The sequence below is a fragment of the Mercenaria mercenaria genome, chromosome 19, assembly GCF_021730395.1.
Source record: "Mercenaria mercenaria strain notata chromosome 19, MADL_Memer_1, whole genome shotgun sequence".
Taxonomy (NCBI): Eukaryota; Metazoa; Mollusca; class Bivalvia; order Venerida; family Veneridae; genus Mercenaria; species Mercenaria mercenaria.
This window is the reverse complement of record NC_069379.1, coordinates 6720597-6742068: the sequence shown is the minus strand read 5'-3', so window position 1 is coordinate 6742068 and position 21472 is coordinate 6720597. Positions and strand designations below refer to the sequence as shown.

The following is a 21472-nucleotide window of genomic DNA, read 5'->3' as shown; positions in this document are numbered from 1 at the left end:
ATACACAATACCGGTTAAGAATTATTATAGTCGAATTGCATAACAGCCTGTGTGTTGTGTAACGGCTCTGCGAAACAGTCCAACATCATATGCAGCCATAATTTAACTTTTCTTCTGAGGGTATGTTTTGTTGATATTCAATATAGTGTAGTGAACAGTTGAAAGACAGCTTTTATAGTCTTGTGATCAATTGAAAATGCTCTTCTTTTTAAAGTGTATAAATGATAATAAATTTAACTTGTCCTATGACAGAGTGAAATCATAGTAGGCAGGCTAAACCGGAAACGGAATTAGATAGACATAGAATGAGCCATAAGATAGAGGTATTTAAACAATAATTTTATTTTAAGTTTCTGAAAGATAAAATAATGCGAAATCATGTAATTTTGCGGGCATAAAATTCGGTGGTCTTGCCTAAAATGCATATTTCTTAGGAAAATGAATTCGTGCATTTCAGATGTTGTAGATGTAATGAATATGAATTTTTTTCTGTTCAATGACCGATTTGAGGATTGATACAACCACGAAATCCACGGCAATTTGACGTTACTAACGCGACGAATTCTTTCCTACCTATGCGACAGAGAGTTCCGAATGAAATTCCCAAATACGATAATGTCAACTTACACTTGGTGTAAAAAATTGACTTTATTGTCTTACGTCTTTACGTCTTTATTGTACGACTGAATTGCGCAATCCGTAGCTGTGCATCCCCAACTTTCAGCGTAAAATATACGAGAACCGCAACTCTTGTCTGTTTATTTTTTTTTTTGCCTTGTGCGCCGTTGTAGTTATTTTCCCTTTAAACTAAAATATCGATAAACCTGCTAATTGGCATATTTCACGCCAGGTACTTTACCATTACTTTATCATTAAAAGTGTGACTAAGACATAGATCTTTGGCAGTTCAACCACGTTTGTGTACACTTCATTGTGTTTTGTTTTTGTTCTATGACGTCATTGTCATGTAATGCAGTAATCAAAGTACTAATCAACGTATAATACAAAGCTCCGAAATGAATATTAACCACATCTGTTGAATGGTAGGAAATCCTATCCTCAATTTAAGGAATGTCATCGAAACCTGGATGAAGTCTCTTTGTAACAGTGACGTTTTAAGATTGACTTTGTCAACTTTTCTGTAGATTTTATGTCAAAATGATCCTAAAATAGTTACAAGGTCAGATATCTGTTATATGTGATAAGTAGTGAGTCAATATTGCCAGGTTTAACGTAGGGAGAAAAGTATGATTATACATTGTTACCCATTCAGTTCTTAAAGTGACATTTTTACAGGCACATAATTTATCTTTCAATAGCGACAATACAGAAAGCAGCTTGCAAGTGTCCTGCATACTCCGGAGGCTTATACTGCGAAGTACAGTTAGATCCTTGTAAAGATTACACATGTTACGAGAATAATTGCAATGGATATTTCAATCGCAATAGTCCAGCGTGGCCGTGTGCAGATTGTCCAGAAGGAAAAACAAACCTGATCGCTTCCTATAAACAAACTTGTGAAAGTGAGTTATAATATTTTTAAATTTACCACGCAAGAACGTATTTGCCTAATAATATCAGTTTGAATAATTTGCTTCGAGCTATTGCTCTAATCCAATGAATGTTTAGAGCCCAAAACGCGAGACATTTTAAAGGTAAAATCCCAACTAGTGTTCGCACGCCCCAAAATGTCGTATAAAATACATGTATTGTACCAAGTATTGCCGAAGAAAAGCAAAGCATGTATTTTGTTAAACGAACGTTTGTCATTCAAATGGTTACTGCTTGTTGACAATTGTAATGTTTCTATAACTTTCAAGGTATGCGTCATCTGATAAATGAAACAATTTGAAAGAAAGAAAGAGAAAACGAAACTGTTAATATAAGATATAAGTAGCTGTTTAACAGTTTCAGTAAGGTTATAAATGCATGGTTGTGTTTAAAGCATGCATGGATTCTTTTCAGCCTCCATACACTTTAAGCACTCTTATTTATGTCATGCCTAAAATGAAACTACTAAACCGCGATTCAATTCTTTAAAACGTTTCGTAAACGACACCCACCAAAGCTATATTCAGCTTATATCAACGACTACCTACAGAATTTGTTTAAAATATTGATGTCAGTTAATAGTTGAAATCTACATGTCCTTTTCGGATTATTTTCTGGACTGAATGAAAAACAAACTATTGCTAGCTTAATTTTCTATTTGAAATTTTTATTACAATGCATTTTCTGTACATGTATATGGAACAATTCTCCATGTATATAAAGCAAATCTACTTTACCTTGTTAATTTCTAAATAAATAAAAGGTGATAAAGATAAACGTTTACTTGAAACGGAATATCAAATTAGAAAATTTAATAAACTTGAAATCTCTCTCCTATCTTAAATTATCTCACACGCAGATATAAACGAGTGTACAGTTGGTCCTAATCCTTGCGGACAAATTTGCAATGACACGGATGGCTCATATAAATGTTTTTGTAAAGAAGGGTTCACGTTAAATATAGATGGTCATAAATGTGATGGTATGTATTATTTTTTGTAATGCTTGTAATGGATATTCAATATTTTTTAAACTCACTTTCCTATATTTTAAAGACAATAACATAGAAGTTTAGCTATAATCGACTTTTTTCATTATTGTAAGTAATAAGGCTATTGATAGGTTTCGTTAGGTTCGTGCTAGGTTTGCCCTCTTTCAGCTTAGGTTTACCTTTTTCGAGCCTCGTTCACGCCTTTAAGGCGATTTTGTTTCTTTTCTCTCTAAAATAAAAATCGAATTGCCGTTAAAATAATCAATGTATGAAACGTATTAATATATGATACATGCAAGTTTCCCGATAAACTACAACTACATTTTGTGCAGAGGAGACAATCTAACCCTTTTAAAACAATGGAGAAAATCAGCCCTTTGCTTTCTATCACTTTTAATATGTTTATTAAAATCACTTTGTTTTGTTTCAATGCCATATAATTCTATGCCAATGAACATCTTAAAAATCAGCCCCTTGCTTTGTATCACTTTTAGTACGTTTATTAAAATCACTTTGTTTTGTTTCAATGCTATATAATTCTATGCCAAACTTTATGCAAATGAACATCTTAAAAATCATGTGTGGGCAGGTAGATTTAAATGAAATTAAAACCATGAAACTAATATATGTTTCAATAAATTACATCTTTAAATAGTTAATTCTTACTTGATATAATACTTAAACTTCTTGTTTATTTCTTTTCATAACTGTGTTATCTGTTTGAATTTTATTCAGTCTTAATATGTAGACGGGTTGTCCTTTCAAAATATTCAAAATACATTTTTCAACGGTCTCTTGAAATGGTCTGTATTGAACAAAAGTACCCGTTTTGTCTAAAAAATCATTTAAAGAGTATTTCTTCATAAATTATTCACACAAAACGAATAAATTTTAATTTATTGTTGTTTCTTTTTCACTCGTATAAAGATATAGACGAATGCACGTTAACTCCATCAAAATGCACAGGAGAGAATGAGGTGTGTCTGAATATCGAAGGAAATTTTAGTTGCATTTGTAAGCCAGGATATAGCAAGAAAAGTGATGCATGCGAACAAGAAGGTAAAACACATACAAACTTGAGTCATTTCGATCGTTACACAAAGTCTGCGGCACACATTGAAGGCACAATAAAGTTGTCGGCAACTATTATATAATGACTAGGTGACCTTTTATCTACATTTTATTTGTGTTTTACTTCACCTTATCTTTTGTTGCACCCATGCGTCTTTTGTCATAATTGTAGGGGGTTACACATATGTTGGACATATGTCTTTTACCATCTTGGTGAACGCTGAACATGTTTCTGTAATAAACAAGACTATTGATACTTATCAAAACAGAAAAGACATCCAAGACAAGGTAACATTTCAAGATCATATTTTTGATAACCGATTAAACTGGGAAAGACAGAAATAAGTGTTTTCATGTATGCTCCTGTTTTTCGAATCAACTACACTGTGATACTATGACACAGTAGGCGTGTGTACTTTCAGCACCTAGGCTGTTTATTGTCCAAATATTAGAAAACTTATATCGTAAATTATTGAAGGCTGTCACTAGTTAAAGTAGTAGTGGTTCAGTTTGTCAATCAGGCTTTTGTATCAGTGTATTATGTCTGATAACATGTGTCTAATGTATCAAATTTTGAAGAATATGGAGCATCACGGGTGAGATTAGTACAGGCTCGGTCCAGATATTTTGTTTTATCTTTTATATTCCTATATTCAAAGCTGTATTAAAGGCCACCAGTAACAACGTAGCTCTTGCGACCATGACTTTCATTTCTGCTTTGAACATTTTCAATGCATTTTCACTTATGTTATGAATATAGACCACCTGTGTATGTGTATTTTGTTTGTAATTGATATAGATATCTTTTTTTTAAAGATTGCAGCAGGATTTAATAACACGAAGGGGTTTTTGGGTGTGGAAGTTTTCCGATTGACTTTGTTAATCCAGTGAGTATCTGCGTTCAATATGAAAACACAGACGAAATAAAAGTCAAGAAAAAAACTGCGTTTTATAAAACAATTCATAAAATGACAATATATAGCAATAATTGAAAGACATGATTAAATAGATGTACATCTGATGATACATGTCAAACCTTCAAAACATATTCGTTTATCTTTTACTAAATGATGAGAGTTGCATTTGGTGAATCAATATGTTGTTTGAGTCTCGATTAATGTGTTCAATTAAAAAAGTTAGAACTGAAATCTATACCACCATTCATCCTCCATTTGGAGTCATAACACATAACTAGAAAGTCATTTCTCTCCTTTCAGCCAGGGAAATAAAACAAGACCTCAGGCTGGTCGGTATGATGTTCGTGCAGATTACGTTGTTCACTGGAGAAATGTAACTGACATTAAAGATATAGGTAAGGTTCAACAGGAATTCTCAATATGATCAGTATTGTACATCTCTGAGTCTTTTGCTCTCGAAGCGTGAATGTAATTTGTATATACTGTCCTTTGATTAGATAGTACGTTACTGTGTTCGTTGGTTCGTTCATCCGTAAGAAGTAACTCGAGTGTCCGTAATATTCAAACGATTTAAAAAAAAATATGGCCACAGACATTCCCACGTAAAGTTTTAACGTACATCCATATAATCACAACATGCATGTCTCATACATAAACTAAAAGGAAGTCGTGCGATTCTAATGAAACATAGAAATGTTAACAGAATATGTGGAAGATCCTTTGGAAGCGTAGAACGTAACAAAGCAATATAATAGCAGACTCGGTTTGATAGGTAATGGAATGTGCAACACCGCTCACACCCCAAGCTCTGGCTAATACCACAGTCACACATACGGCGCAAATAGCTACGTCTAGCTACGGATAGAAACGTAGTCACCCGTATCGATCCGTACCTGAGCCCTACGGATTGGTACGAATTGATACGGACTACTACTTTTAGATACGTATCAATACGGATAGATACGGATTACTACGTTTTTATCCGTGGCTAGACGTAGCTTTCCGCGCCGTATGTGTGACTGGGGTATTAAACGGAATTCTATTATAGCAAAACTGAACGACACCGAGTTCAAGAACGGAGGGCTTTCAAAGTATGATTCAAAGTTAGTACCTTTGAGCAAACAAATATAAATCTAAAACGTTGTGATACCCCCTTATTCTGTCACAGTAAAATTGTGTACTTTCTTTATTTGGAAGATATAAATTCTAACACGCACAAGTGAAGACCACAATGAATTCGTACAATTTTATGATTATGTACATGAAAAGTTCTTACTAGAGCCCCATAGCATTGTCTTCCCTTGCACATTATATTGTAAAAATCATTGAAAAAAGAATGGCTCCAACTTGATCGTTGTGAAGTGAGCAGTTAGCAGTTGCAACAGTTGCAGTAGTTAACTGCTAGAACTGCTAGCAGCTAGCAGTTACAGCAGATAACTGCTACAACTGCTAGCAGTTACAGCAGTTAACTGTTAGAACTGCGAGCAGTTACAGCAGTTAACTGCTACAACTGCTGGCAGTTACAGCAGTTAACTGCCAGAACTGCTGGCAGTTACAGCAGTTAACTGCCAGAACTGCTGGCAGTTACAGCAGTTAACTGCAACAACCGTTGGCAGTTGCAGCGGTTTACAGCTACCTGTATTACCGGTTGTAAGTTATTGTCCATAAAAGGGAAATTAATCATAAAAAATTCCTCGGAATTGCCTTCCCTTATAATTATCTTTCACTAAAACAAAAGTAGGAAATTCCAAATAGTAAAGTGGAAACTGAAAAGATTTTGATATTAGTTTCGCATGTGTCCCGGGCACTAACTTTATATGTAAGGCGTATATGCATTTTACATGCATTTATATTTAAGTAGTAATTTATCAATATAATTGAACAAAGGAGAGGTAAAAATGATAAACATAATGTATGACAAGAAACCAAATGAGTGGGGTGCTTCAAAGTCTTGGCAGAACGTAAAATGGCGAGTTTCTGTGTCAAGGTCCAGTCCCGCAACAATAGAAGAAACTGGGGTGCCGCCGGGTGGGCGTTGTAGAGAGGGTGGACGCTCGATACGCCAGGGTGGTGGCCATCCTGGTTAAGGTCTGGTTTCCGAGCAAGGGTGGACTTTGGTATTTGTCGGACGCTCTCCTGTTTTGACTTGCTTATTTCTAATGTTTAGGGATAATCATTGTCTAGTTTTGACTGAAGACATAATGTTTTCCCTTCCAAGGACAGGTTTTCAATATAGAAAGCTATATCGTTATCTCCTGGCGTATCTCTCACAAAATAGCATTAGCTTAGTAGATTCATATATCATTTATATCTATTTATTTTACCTAAACTGTGATGAAGAGTCACACTTTTTTGTTCACTTCCTGGAAAAAATAAGATTAAGGTGTTGTCGCGACCCTAGAAGAGCTTGAACCTACAACCCCAGGATCGAAAGACAAACACCTTGACATTAACCCCGTTTCAAGTTATTAATCAATCACTAGTCAAAATTAACTCCATGTGATCTCCAGTCGAGACTATCTTTTAATGCCGGGCAAAAGAGAAAACCACACTGGAACTGAAACAACTGAAATTGGAACCTTGACACATTAGTTCCGCGCACGCGATACTATGGTGAAAAAGACAACATTGTTCCCGACAAGATATAAGTTACGTACTATAAAACAAATGTAATATCATAACAGTTACATTACTGTAACTACAATCTAAACATATTGATGTCTAGAAGTCTTATTCTGTAAAAAAGGTATTAGACACAATAATTATATCAATTCAGTTCCAAAAATATGATGTTGGCGTTGTATGCTGAATTGACAGAAATGGTTGATGTCGCAACAGTTTGAAACTGTAACATTTTTTAACAAGAACCAACACGTTTCTGAAAAAGAAAGTTTTTAATGCTGTATAGTAACAGAGCACTAAATATGTGCACATTTTGTAATTAGGTATCTGGCATACTGACATTCGTTGGTGAAGCAATACATCAAGTTTGATTCTAATATGAAAATTACATTTAACAGGTACGAGTAAAGAGTGCTGCTATATATACTCTTAATCTGTTTCATATATGAAAGGCTTGTTACACATAAAAGCTAATTTACGCACAGTGTATGGATTACTAGATACGCAGGATAGAACGAACTCATTCTACGCACTCCTACGCTTTTTAAGCGTTTTAGCACAATTACACGTTGCACTGTGACGTGTCCACCTACAATATTTAGTGCCTTAAATGAGACGTGAACTAGTACTTCCCCATTCTTCCATCTACGTTTTTACATAAGAAAAAAACATAATTTTTATTGCAATTGATCGAAATAATAAACAGCAGAATTATGTTTTAATTATCCAAACAATACTACGTTACCTCAACGCAACAAAGTCGTATCTTATTATAAAATTTATAATAAGATACGACTTTGTTGCGTTGAGGTGACGATTATTATTAGTCTAGTCAGTTATACGCTGCGTGGATAATTCACTCGGATTCTTTCGCAGGTGTAGGCCTTATAATCTGCGTATTGTTTATATATTTTTATGTTAAAATATGCTTATGCTAGATATTATTTCCAAAATAAACGTAGCTACATATGATTCGCTCTCAAAATTGGGAATACAGTAGTAACATGGATTCTGTTAATTTAATGTTTGTTGTTGCAACAGTAATAAAATAAAGAATGTTGTTACTGGTATTAAAACTTAAAAGCAGCAAAACTGCAAGTACTACTCCAGTGCAAACTTCCGGCGATCCGTTAATGCTACTTCAAACTGCATACATTGTATTGGTGAATGTTTCAAAACTTAAATACGAAATATTGTTCAGGTAGGGCACTAGTTTTTTCGTACATTAAAAGTGCAGCAGGAATAATTTAAAACACTAGACGCATATACCTGTTATGTGACCGTGATAAGCAAGAATATCTGATATTCAAAATGAAAACATAAGTTAACGTGAGAGTTATATATAAATATCGAAAACTTACTTAATACAAGGATCTTACATGCGTACCATCCCTAAACTATTCGGACAATGGGGAAATAATTTTTACTTCGCTGTTACGAGAGATGAACCACAACTGTTTTACACAGGTTGATATGCGTGAAAAAAACACCTTTAATCATGTAGCGAATGGCAGAACGGAAGGAAATATACAAAAAAAACAGGGAAGAATATCCAACAGGGAAAGCCACGTTCAAAACACGCAGCCCCCCCCCCCCACAAAGACACACACGAACAACCCCCGCACACAACACAGAAAATGAAACACCAAAGGACAAAACAAACAAATATAGGAACACAGTGGGGCACCGCCTTGGAACGGTCAGTGGCAAAACCACCACTGGGGAGTTTAAACCGGTTTATGGTGCACCTAACCTCACTCTTACCCCCACCATGTTCCAAAGTGTAAATAAAAGTCCTGAAACGTGCAGTTCGGAGTATATGACACTAACTAGAAGAGTATGTCAATTGTTCATTTGAAGAGGAAAATGAGTGCAGCGTTCAATTTAATTACATGTGTATAAATTCTGTCAAAAATACTGCTTTATTTTACAAATATTTGTTAACATGCAGAACAATCTGTACTTCATATTATGTATTATATGTTGCCGTTCTACATTTATTTAGTATGCATTTCCCAAAACATCGCTCACAAAATGTTCAACAACTTCTTTTTTAATATTGACAGTCCTTAATAGTGAGTAGGTTATAAGAAGAAAGCACCAAACCTTGTATGTAACTATTTTGAAGTATGCTGAATCCAAACAATGAGGAGACACGCAGTCCGCTAACCTCATTAAGCTTAAAATGAGACCCCAAAAAGGGACCTATATTTTATTTATATTAATCATATATTTCTGAAAGCAATGTCCAAAAGGTTAAGTAACTATTGTTGACCTAATATTTATTTGGTTACATTTATACACATTCAATATATTAGAACTCTTACATATGACTTAGATGAGGCCCTAAAAGGGGGAAAATTATTTGAACATTTCATTTATTCGATTACTTTATTTTTAAGTGTAAATATTATAATAATTATCACTCAAGTAAACAAAATTAATTTTAGAAAACTATTTAATTATATCAACGTACTATTTATACATTCTTTACATTTTGAGGTTCATTAAGGGTATGCCTTTATAAAAAAAAGTTTGTAAACGATGTCTCTTTAAAATATACTGAGCTGCAGTTATTTTGCACATTAAGCCTTTTGACAAATAACTTAATAGTGTTTTTCTGTCTTAGGTTCCAAATGGGTCAATATAATGATATCATGTACCTGATAAAGAAATGATCATTCAGAACATTGCACTTGTGGATCAGAGTTGAGTATACTCTGCATCTCGATATAGCCGATGAAGCTCATTCAGCACGGGTAAAACGACTATTGCAGGCTATCCTGGTTATAATCATAGCGTGCTCTTTTGTCCAATACAGTGTTAGTAATACCTCTCAGTAGCGCAATTATAAGTCCTAGAATGATTGCTTGTTTAGGGTAACGTCCCAAGCATTTTGTGTTAACGAAAGTTACGATCAGGTTACCCTAAACAAACAACTTTTAATTTTAGGCGTAACAACACTTCCATTATTTAACTAAAACTGTAATAGATTTGTCAGCATTTTACTTTCTAGCACACATGTCTTTAAAATGCCTAAGTTCACAGAATGGACTTTATACATTTATATCTGCTTTCGTATATATTTTTGGATTTACATAGAGGAGTTTCCTCTTCCTTTTAGTAGCTAATTATGAAGCCAAGTTCTCTTAACCATTTCCTGTTGACATGATCAGCAATGGCAATGTATGCTCGTATAAATGCCTGTCTACAACCTGCTTGATACAATGATATTTGCTACATAGGTGAACATCTCGCAGGCGTTTGCTTTCAATACGGCTACGTGCTTAAGAAAATATATTCTCTAGCTTCATATTTAATTGTATATTAGAACAACCCATCCTTCCAGTTGTCATGTGCGCATCTTGAATCTTTTTAGCACAGCATAACCATAAGTAAAAATATTATATGCCTTGCAAACGTATTGAGACAGTATCGCAACCAGATAATGCATTATCAAGAATGTTAGCTTTAAGTCAAAGTCTACGTTCTTTGATGTGTCTTTTCCTGTTGGATTTTTGTCCTTGTTTTTATGCCAAAAATCATGGCTTACTACGGCATTAGTCAGCATGTACCAGAACGGTTTGGAACGGACAAATGAAGCTACAGATAACAACTAGCAAACCGTTTTCCATTAGAAAATACCAGTGTGTATCGGCTTTGCAATTGGTTGCTCGTAACATTATCCTTTTGTGATTTTGTTTTTCATCAGCAGCTAACAACTGTGTACCATGTCGCATACCAGTTTGTGCACCACATAATCTAACTTTTGGAACAATACATGGTAATATTATAAAAAAAGGTATCAAGTTGTAAGTCAGTAAATGGTGCCAGATAAACTTTTAATTCCTAATGGAAATAGAAAACATCTAAATTACCTCGTGTTCACATTTCTAATATTTATATATGAAGCCATATTTTGGGAAATACATTACGGTATGAACATACTAAATAGCTAGCCTTCTTTATTGTAGATAAAATTGATAAATGCCAAATGTCTACAACACAGAGCAGGACCCGTTTCGTTTTAATGTCTGTAGCTTACATTTTTACACTTTCCTAAAGAACATTGTCAGTGCTAAAAAGAACATCAAAAGAAAATTGGGGGCCATGTACTTCAGTCAAAGAAACCAACTCCAATATCAAATTAAAATGATAACCCAAGTTGTATGACCTACCTTTACATAATAAATCTGCCATGCTATCATATTATTGTAAAAATTATTCCTATATGTCAAGGATAGATCTGTTATCTGATTTTAGCCAAAAGAAAAAAAATGTAAAAACGGAAGAAAAAATAGCTCTACAGAGCAAAGAAGGATGAATCTTTGAATGCACCTATTTACGTCTACCATGATTCTTTTCCGCACCAGTTTTCTATCTAGTGTCTGTAAACCTTAATCGTGACCCTTGATTGACCAGTAATGACACTTGACATTCATAACTATGTACACTTCAAAGATCCAACTATATGCCATTGCAATTACACGTCACATTCATGTATAAGAAAAATAAACGTGTCAAACAAATTTATTAGAAAAGTAAACTAACATGTATTACAATCCTCAGATATCAATTAAAGGGGAGTAAATATCAGATTCTTTTATTATATGGGTCTTTGGATGAGTCATTTTATTTGAAAACATGATTATGTCATAATTCAATGTTATGTAACATACAAAAAGATCCATTTCAGGGCCTCTCTTTTTTATATAAACCTATTGCCCTAATAAATGCAGATATATATGTTACCTAGTGGACATAACTCGTGAATATTTTTTACTTTTTGATATTTTATAAATAAGAGTCATGACTTCTTTCTTTTTTTACTGATGTTAAATTCAATTTCATGATATTTTAACGATTGAATATTTGTAAGTGTCAATTCAGCCATGTCATTTCCACGCCAATTAAATTGTAGCGTTCCACAAGGGAGCTGCTTAGGACCGTGGCTATATTTGACATATGCGGGGACACTGTTTGATGTTATTCCGCCGTCGATTTCAGTTTACGGCTTTGCGGATGACCACACTGCTAATAAACGCTTTAAACCATCATCTCCAACAGTAGAATCCCAGGCAATACGAGAACTTGAACAATGTGCTAAAACAATCAACAACTGGATGAATGAAAATAAGCTTAAAATGAACACTTCCAAAACCGAGTTCATCATGTTTGGTAGTAGGCAGCAGCTCTCTAAGTGTTCAACTGAAAAAGTACGCATTGTAGGTGATGAAGTGAAATCAGTGAGCTTTATTCGATATCTAGGTGCATTCCTGGATGAAAATTTGTATCCGGAAATATCTTACCAAAGAGGCTACCGAAACCCTTGTCCTGTCATTGGTGATATCCCATTTAGATTATTGTAATGTCATTCTGTATGGTATTTCTCAAAGCGAAGTAAACAACATGCAACGAATTCAGAACATGTGTGCAAAACTTGTCCTAAATCGAAGAAAATATGACAGTTCCAAGCAAGCGCTGTATGACCTTCATTGGCTACCAATCAAAGCCAGAATCACATTCAAAATGCTCACCTACATGTATAATTGTTCAGTTGGAAACTCTCCAGAATATCTTTCTGAACTTCTCATAAAACAAACACAGACAAGAAACTTGCGTTCTTCAAACTCCGTTACTGGGTGTTTCGTTGTTCCTTTCAACAAGCGCAAAACGTTCAGCGACAGAAGTTTTGGTACTGTTGGATCTAAACTCTGGAATGAATTGCCTCTCGAAATAAGGAACTCAGACACAATAGATGTTTTCAAAAAGAAGTTGAAAACTCATTATTTTGAAAATTACTTTGCACTCTTTTAGAGACTGTGACTGTAATTTTTAAGAAATTGGAGTAACGTGAACTGGATGATTTTATTGTGTAAATACATTCGAATATGAACTATACTATAACAAATACAAAATACAGTTGTTAGTAATAACTTCTGGACATGTCGCAATAACCCACTTATTCTTACTTAATAACAAACAGCTGTCTTACTGTATTTTAATATTCTAATATTTTATTAATCTTATCTGATGTCTGATCTTTTTTAATGCTTACTAAATAGTTTATTCACAATGGCATTTATGCTCATTTATGTTATATGTCATTAAATATCTTAATTTTTGTCGTATTTTTATGTATTTGTAAAACGCCATTGAATATGTTTTGCGTAAAAATAGGCGTTTAATCAAATAAAACAGTTTCAGTTTCAGTTTTTCAGATTGAATTGAATTAATCTCCCCTTAAAATGTGATTTTCAACAATTTCCCCGTTAAGGACCTCATTACTGAGACATGTATATTGAATGTGTATAAAATGGAATTGAATTAATTTTGTGTCAAGGGTTATAACTGGTTAAGGTAAAGAATGAACACTTTTGAAATTGTTCAAGATACATTTATTTTGAAATAAATAAAAGGTAGGTCCCCTTTGGGGCCTCATGTTTGTGTCTATTCAAGCTAACAAATCATATATATAGTCCGTTTCTAATCCTGTACACTTTTTATTCTTAGATACAACTTTCATTCTTTCTTTATAAGAAACATCTTTTCACACGCAGTTTTGAAATTAAACATACAGTTTAATCTGAATACCTCCCTTTTCAGTATCTATATTGAGAAATATGAGTATTTTATGATAAACTTTGTATATTTGTCAATAATACCAAATGGTTGTTTGTCTATGCTAGTGATATGGTATCCATGCTTGGATCATATGAAACATTACTTTATAGATAAATATCAATTTAAAGTTAAAAATAATATTAAAAAAAAATTTTACCTCCCGTTTTAAAAATGATCTAAAAGGAAGTCCCAGAGCAGATATAGCGTGTCTCCTCCTCTTGTAGGATTTACGATACCTTAAAGTAATTTCATGCAAAATTTGGTGCTTTCTTCACAAAGGGAAACATCTTTGCAATTTTTTGTTCCATATCTTACTCGCTATTAAGGATTTCGTTTGAAGGTTTTCATTTTATGTAAAACAATACAACACAATAAAATAAATCATCCTTTGTTTTATGAACTGCTGGCTTCTAAATATAAAGATGTACAGATTGACCCAAGTGAAGACCAAATTGTTTGAAAGTTACCCGTAAGATACTGAAATTGGCCTAAACAGAGGCGTTCGGCAATGAAAGTTTATAGTTCTTGTGCTTTGCAGTCGTTAGTACAAATTGATAAATCTACAGCCTTGGCTATCATATATTTGGTCGGACGTGTATTGTTGTTTACAAAAGGCTTTGAAAAAGTAGACTTATGCAGGACTTGAACTAGTTATCTTGGGGCCGTATAAAACGTTCAATAACTTTATACGGCTCCTGGTAAGTACCCCGGGTTTGTCAACATTATCTGCCATATATACCCGATGAACACACTGTTCCCGCCTAAACCACAGAAAGACAACATTTGCGTCCAAACCCCTTTACAAAGATTGTTAAACAAAATATAATTATTTGAAAGTATCACTTACTAAAACACATAAGGGGATTAAACTTTAATGACTCGAATAATATTTGATTTGGTCTCTGCAGATATCAATTTCATCGATAAATAAATAAAGTGTATTTTAATAGTTTTTAATAATACTTTAGGTAAAAACCATATCAATTACCCAAATGTTCCTCAAGTAACTGTATGTGTTTAATACTTTATTTTTCCCCTATATTTTCAAAACTAGCACTACATAAGACTCTCTCTTTGTTTTTTTTAAGATTCCGAAAATATACTGTGTAATTTGACATCAAATGGCAACTGTGACCCAGCAACAACTGACTGTCAGCAACAGAATGGCACAACGGTTTGCAAATGCAAGGACGGATATGGGAAATTGAATCCATCAGAAAAATTCTGCATCGGTATAGATATAATCTGTAAACTTGTTTTTTATTTGCAGTATTTTCAAAAATATCGAATTTACGCTTAAACACACTGGCACTTGACCAGAAAGAAAATGCCTCTGTACATTTTATACCCAACCCCTAGGTATACTATAAGAACGTGGAAATATACTAACCAATTTTAATCATGTTAATCGCGCATTTCATACTAAAAACGCGCATTTCGGTAAATGTGTAGTATGGGTATTGAACAAGCAGTAATTAATCTTCCATTATGTACCGGTCACATTTGTTCAATATTTCTCTTATTAGAGAAACAACGCGTAGTTTGTAGTTTTGTATACATTACACAAAAACACTTTCTGAAGTTCCAGTCTAGATTACAGAACTATTCTAATTGGCTGATGGGAAGATGTATGTCAGTCGTCGTTTAACTACACGTGTACGCTTAACCGTGTATATGCAGCATGAATGTGCAATATGAATTAAATAAACAGTACATATGTATGTATCATATTTTAGGTAAATTTCATCATCATTTCGAGTTTTATTTTAAAACTGTGAATATTTTGCATTCTGTTTCTGTTTGTTTACATTTCGCCTATACATTTAAACACTACTGTGTAGATAATAATTGGATTTTATCTTGTACGTGTATGCTCATACCGTTATTTTTTGTTATGTCATATTTCTTTACAGATATTAAACCTTATCTACTCTGATATCATAATGAGGTTGATGTTTAATCAAACATTTTAAGAACAAAATGAGATTCCTTCCAGTTCGTTTAAAAATCAAATATAGTATGAAAGTCGAAACATTATTTCTGTGATTTTTATTGCTGTTATTTTTATCTTACGAACTAAACTGGAATTTTTCACATTTCTCAACATTCCTCTATATAATGTGAATTTGAACCGAAGGTAACCATATCACCACGGAAAGAGCAATACAGAAAACAATGTTGTCTTTTTCAGACATTGATGAATGCGCCGAAAACAAAACTGACTGTTCTGGACATGGGAATTGTAGGAATATGCTTGGCGATTATACGTGTGACTGTGATAAGGGATTTATCTTCAACGAAACTAATAAATCGTGCGAAGGTAAAAATAATTACTTGGAGTACACATTTATTGGCATTGTATTTCTATACACAAAATTGGATTGAGTAAAATATCGGATTTAAATTTGGCTTCTACAATAAAAAAAATAGTAATGTCCTTATAAGCAAATGATGATGACATCATTGAGTCCAAAATGGCTTCAATTTCATAATGGTGGTATTATGATGAAAATTGATATTTGCTTGCACATTCAATAGTTCTAGTCCACTTAATGACCTACACATGATGTCACGGGAAAAATTAATGGCTTTTAAAGTAGTTCTGTACGTCTAATTAAGCGAAATTGAAGGCTAGTGTCATTTAGCCGGAAAACCTATAACAATGCTATGTACCCGTGTTACAGTTATTTTCCTGGAATCTACTATACCAAATGTGTTAAGTGCTAAACAATAGCATTTGAGTCTTTCATGTGGTTAATCTTAACAATTGATAGGTTTTGCTGTAATGTAATTCAATATAATTACATAAGAAATGCAGCCATGTAATGACCATGATTATTAACTGGCGAATTGTGAACAATTAAGAAGATGAACCTGTACATTTTAATTAGCGATATGCTTGAAAAGTAAATCTTACTACGAAAAGTGTGTATTGTGGAAATTGTTCTATACGTTAAAATGTCATTATGGAGGGCAATTTTGAAAAGTGACTAGACAACCAATACTTTAATCAGTCTAGCAAAACAAGAGAACCAATATGGTCTTAGGTCGCTCACCTGAGAACAGTGTAAACATTTTTGACCTAATGATTTCATAGAAACCAATATTCCTGCCAATTTTTCATAAGGACCATAAATGTGGTCTCTAGAGTTTAACCACCAAGTAATTCTTTGATATAACGTAGTGACCTACTTTTTAATACTAGATATGCCATATTCTAACTAGACCTAGATTTATTCAAGGCAATTATTCTGACCAAATTTCATGAAGATCAATTGAAAAATACAGCCTCTATTACATACACAATGCTTTTTCCTTTTATTAGACCTCGTGACCTATTTTTTTACCTCAGATGACCCAAATTCAAAATTGACCTAGACCTTACCAAGGAAATCATTCTGACTTAATTTCCTGACGACCAATTGAAAAAGCAGCCATTTATTGCATATACAAGCTTTTTTCTTTCATTTGACCTAGTGACCTAGTGTTTGAGCCCAGATAACCCATATTCGAACTCGACTTTTATTTTATCAGGGCAATCATTCTGAACATCAATTGAAAAATACAGCCTCTATCGCATGCACAATGTTCTTCTTTTATTTGACCTAATGCCCCAGTTTTTGACTGCAGATAACCTATTTTCAAACTTGGCCAAGACTTTATCAACATTAACACTTTGACAAAAACTCATTAAGATCTGTGCAAAAATACAGTCTCTATCGCATACACAAGGTTTTTCTTTGATTTGACCCAGTGACCTTGTTTTTTTCTAAACTGCTTAAAATGTTTCCAAAATATCAAAGAAAGCTGTTTTCTGACATTATTACTTGAGATAAGACATGGGTTTTTACTTTTTCGAGCCTACCAGAAAAATAAACAACAAAATATGGGCTACCAAAAACTGTCGCCGCCCCTCAATTGCCAAAAGATTGATTAGTGCTAAGAAAGCAATGTTTGTTATTTTCTTTGATATACGTGGCCCTATATTATGCAACTGGTTGTACCAAATAGAAAATCTGTGACTGGTATATTTTATAAAGAAAAAGTGTTGAAGAAACTTAAAAAACAATGTTTCAAACGTCGCCCACTGGCTTTAAGCACCTATCCTTGTTGCATGACAACGCCCCTGCGCATACGTCTGCTATTGTGACCTCGTTTTTGAACAAGGAAAGGGTTCGAGTTTTTCCACATGCACCATATTCCCCAGACCTAGCCCCGTGTGACTATTTCTTGTTCCCTAAATTGAAAAAACATTTAACTGGTAGATGGTATAGGTCCCGACAGGCCTTGGGGTCCGCTGTTTATCAGTGTATGCTGGGTATACCTGAAAATGAGTATGAAGATGCCTTTAAGAACTGGATTAAACGTTTGAAACTTTGTGTACGTAACAAGGGGGATTACTTTGAGGGTATGACGCGTAAATAATTTAAAATCTATCAAACGCGCGCTTTATATCACCCCAGTTGCATTACTTTTGAAATGCCCCTCGTAAATAATTATCATATACCTATGCTGCAAAAATGGTACTTGGTCACGGGGAGGAAAGTGTTAAAATTTTTGGGAAAAGAACTACATACAAGGGGTTAGCAAATGAATTTTACATAAAATATTTTGGAATTAAGATTGCATGTTTTCTTAACCCTTACATATCTACTGTTTTGTTCGTTTTTGTAATTATTTCAAGCATAGCAAACACTTTTTCTACCTTGTTAAAACTTGATGGTCTTTTAACCGAACAACTCAAACGAAGACAAAACGAACCCTGTCTAACAAAACAATTTATTTTCTTGCTTCAGATTTTGACGAATGCTACTATAACTATACAGTGTGTGGAAACAGAGAGATATGCATAAACACTGTTGGAGCATTCAAATGCATATGTGCACCAGGATATTTTCGTGCTTCGAAAAACGAACCTTGTAAAATACCAGGTATGTTAATCAATTAGAATGAAAAGTCCAAATATTATCCTACAGCAAGTGTCGCTGGAAATAAGAATTTGAGGTATGTAATATATTTGTTTTGTACCTTATGGAATGAAAGAAATACATCAAAACAAGGTATTCCGACGATATATGTCGCCTCTTTCTATCAGCAGGGTAAGACAGTGGTCGAATTTCTTTTATACATAAGTTGCCCCAGCACTGCATGGAACGGAAGATATTAGTAGAATTATGCAGAGTATAAACATCGGAAAATATGCTGATTTTCATACATAAAATATACAAAAACAAAAAGCTGTGTGTATCATGTGTTATTTTGTGTCATTACAGGCAAGTTGGAAGATTCTGTTAATGTAAAGTGCAATAGCTCACAATGGGATATAAGTATGGATATTGACATGTTAAAGACGATTTACCCTGGCATCAGACCACATAACATATATTTAGGGGAATCACAATGTCACGGAATACTAGAAGGGTCCATTCTAATGTTCAATTATAATATCAGTAGCTGTAAAACAACAAAAATGGTGAGCGCGTACTAGTATATTAGCATTCATATGCATGCAATATACTTTTTGTTATGTCTAACTAATTTCTATTTAATTTGGAAAGGATGTCCAATAAACATTGATTAATACTTTGTATAAATGTATCAATTGTTAACCCAGGAGAGCGATAGCCATGATGTTAAGACTTAATGCCCTGGACGACAGGGATTTGAATATAAAGACAGCCAAATGCTTTCTTGTTTTCTCTTGGGCAAGAACCATACTTTTAGATAATTTACATTACAATACAATGCTATATACCATATCCTTTCTTTTCAGACATCAGGCATTACACACATCTTTAGCAACAAATTATTTTATGTCATCTTTGATCCTGTTATACCGTATTTAATTCGTCGACATATATGGACTTTTGCTGTAGAGTGTGATGTTATCAGAGGGGGAACGGGGACATCACATTTACATCATGGCATTGAAACACATCATGCAACATACGTTCAACATTATAATGTCACTGTGGAACTTTTTAGTGATCAAAATTTTCAGCATCCTATACATGGAGGGACCGGAATTATCCATGTAGGAGAGGACGTGTACGTCAAGATATCTACGACCATACCAGATTGGAATACAAAAATGCGACTTCACACTTGTTTTACTAGACCGAATACAAATTCGACAAGTGACATGGATGTTGTTTTGATAAATAATGGGTAAACGAGTGTTTTTTTATTCTTTTTTATTCATGGAATTTTATTGCGTAAGAAAAATGATACGTGTAGATAGTTTAGACAAAATTTAAATTGTTCTTTCTTTAATTGTTTTTCAGATATTTCATTCTTGTTTATCATTTCAGATGTGAAGTAGACGGAAACACACACATTATTTCACAGTCAACACATGAGACTAGATTTGTTTTTCAAGATTTTGAGTATCTTACAAATGATGAAGGGCTAGACATTTACTGTAACGCAACATTTTGTGATTCTAAAGATTACTCGTCATGTTGCGTACAGACTTGCCATCAACGGCCTTCATTGATCGGATGACTGCTTTAAACTGAAGACCAATAAATGACAATTGTTTCGGGCTTTGTTTATTTTGCTTTCCCCAAACACCCTATCGTTGTATCTGTTATTCATTTTTGTATTTTGAATATGATATGAATAAAATATATTTTTTGTTGAATGTTTAAATCAACCCGTCTGCTCTATTTGCAGCTGTGCATGGTTCTCTGACTATGTTTGTGGTGCTCTGTGCTTCCGGAAAATCTACTCTTATCTTTATTTTTGTGTGAGTGTAAATATACGTTAACACCCATTTGCTCTTTTGTGTAAAATATGATTTTTATAGATTAACATTTGCCTTTGTCTATGTAATATAATATCAAATAAACAAATATGTGTGTATATTTAAATTATTTACGGAAACTAAATTGATAAAATCAAGAAATATACAATTAAACATTTGTCTTTAACTACTTTGTATAGTGTGCTATAAATATGAGAAAAGTATAACAATGGTCTGAAGTAGTTTGCCTTTTGACAGAAGCATGCATTCACTGAGTGCATGTAAACACTTGCTTGCCATCTAAAGGTTAGGAAAACCCTTAAAAGTGAACGCTACTCCATATCCTTTCCGTAGCCGTAGCGTATCAAAATGTATTGGCGTCTGATGGTAGTTTCACGCTTTCGTAGAATTAATATTTATTTTGCAAATATTTCGGAAATGTCTTGGTCTACAACCTTCAAATATCTGATAATCAAAACATACTTTTTATGGCCGTCACACAGCACAAACAGTGCTGCTGTGATAATAAAATAGAAAAAAGTGGAAGCTTCACAGTTCGCCAAACACGACAAAAACGAAATAGTTGCAGAGCTCTATTTGATTGAGCCTGTTCATGGACTGTAGTAAAAAGGCATGCTACCGTATGTGCCCTCTAGCTCCGAGTTGACCAGAACTTAGCATTAACACATGTTACAAGTACAAACATAATTTAAGAGACATCCGCAGACGTGTTCATACGGCGGCACAATGGAACCTTCAGTGATACACATGCATGCAATTCCATGAAACGCGGCGTATGGTCCCCTTTTAACTAGGAAACAATGAGCAGAACTTAACACACTGGAATTTAGAAAGGGGATCTGAGATTATGGAGCATGCATATCACAGATACTGCCAAAAGACAAAATTAAAAAGCATGCATCATATCCATGCGGTGATTATAGAATGACC

The 21472-nt window shown here is 33.9% G+C and overlaps 1 protein-coding gene across 2 annotated transcripts in view; it reads left to right on the top strand.

The window, feature by feature from the left end:
* The window catches only part of LOC123542575 (mucin-like protein), a 32666-nt gene extending 11961 nt beyond the window's left edge, over positions 1–20705 (top strand). The window contains exons 9-20 of one of the 2 annotated variants that reach the window (XM_053531456.1): positions 1320–1523; positions 2411–2533; positions 3470–3601; positions 3786–3901; positions 4430–4500; positions 4831–4925; positions 14865–15008; positions 15968–16096; positions 18573–18707; positions 19050–19249; positions 19550–19944; positions 20088–20705. In XM_053531456.1, coding sequence (XP_053387431.1) covers positions 1320–1523; positions 2411–2533; positions 3470–3601; positions 3786–3901; positions 4430–4500; positions 4831–4925; positions 14865–15008; positions 15968–16096; positions 18573–18707; positions 19050–19249; positions 19550–19944; positions 20088–20280 — 1937 coding nt within the window. In that variant the 3' untranslated portion in view covers positions 20281–20705. Of the gene's footprint in view, positions 1–1319; positions 1524–2410; positions 2534–3469; positions 3602–3785; positions 3902–4429; positions 4501–4830; positions 4926–14864; positions 15009–15967; positions 16097–18572; positions 18708–19049; positions 19250–19549; positions 19945–20087 lie in introns of those variants that run through there. The other variant, XM_053531457.1, reaches the window with a different exon arrangement.
* Positions 20706–21472: the final 767 nt, after the last annotated feature.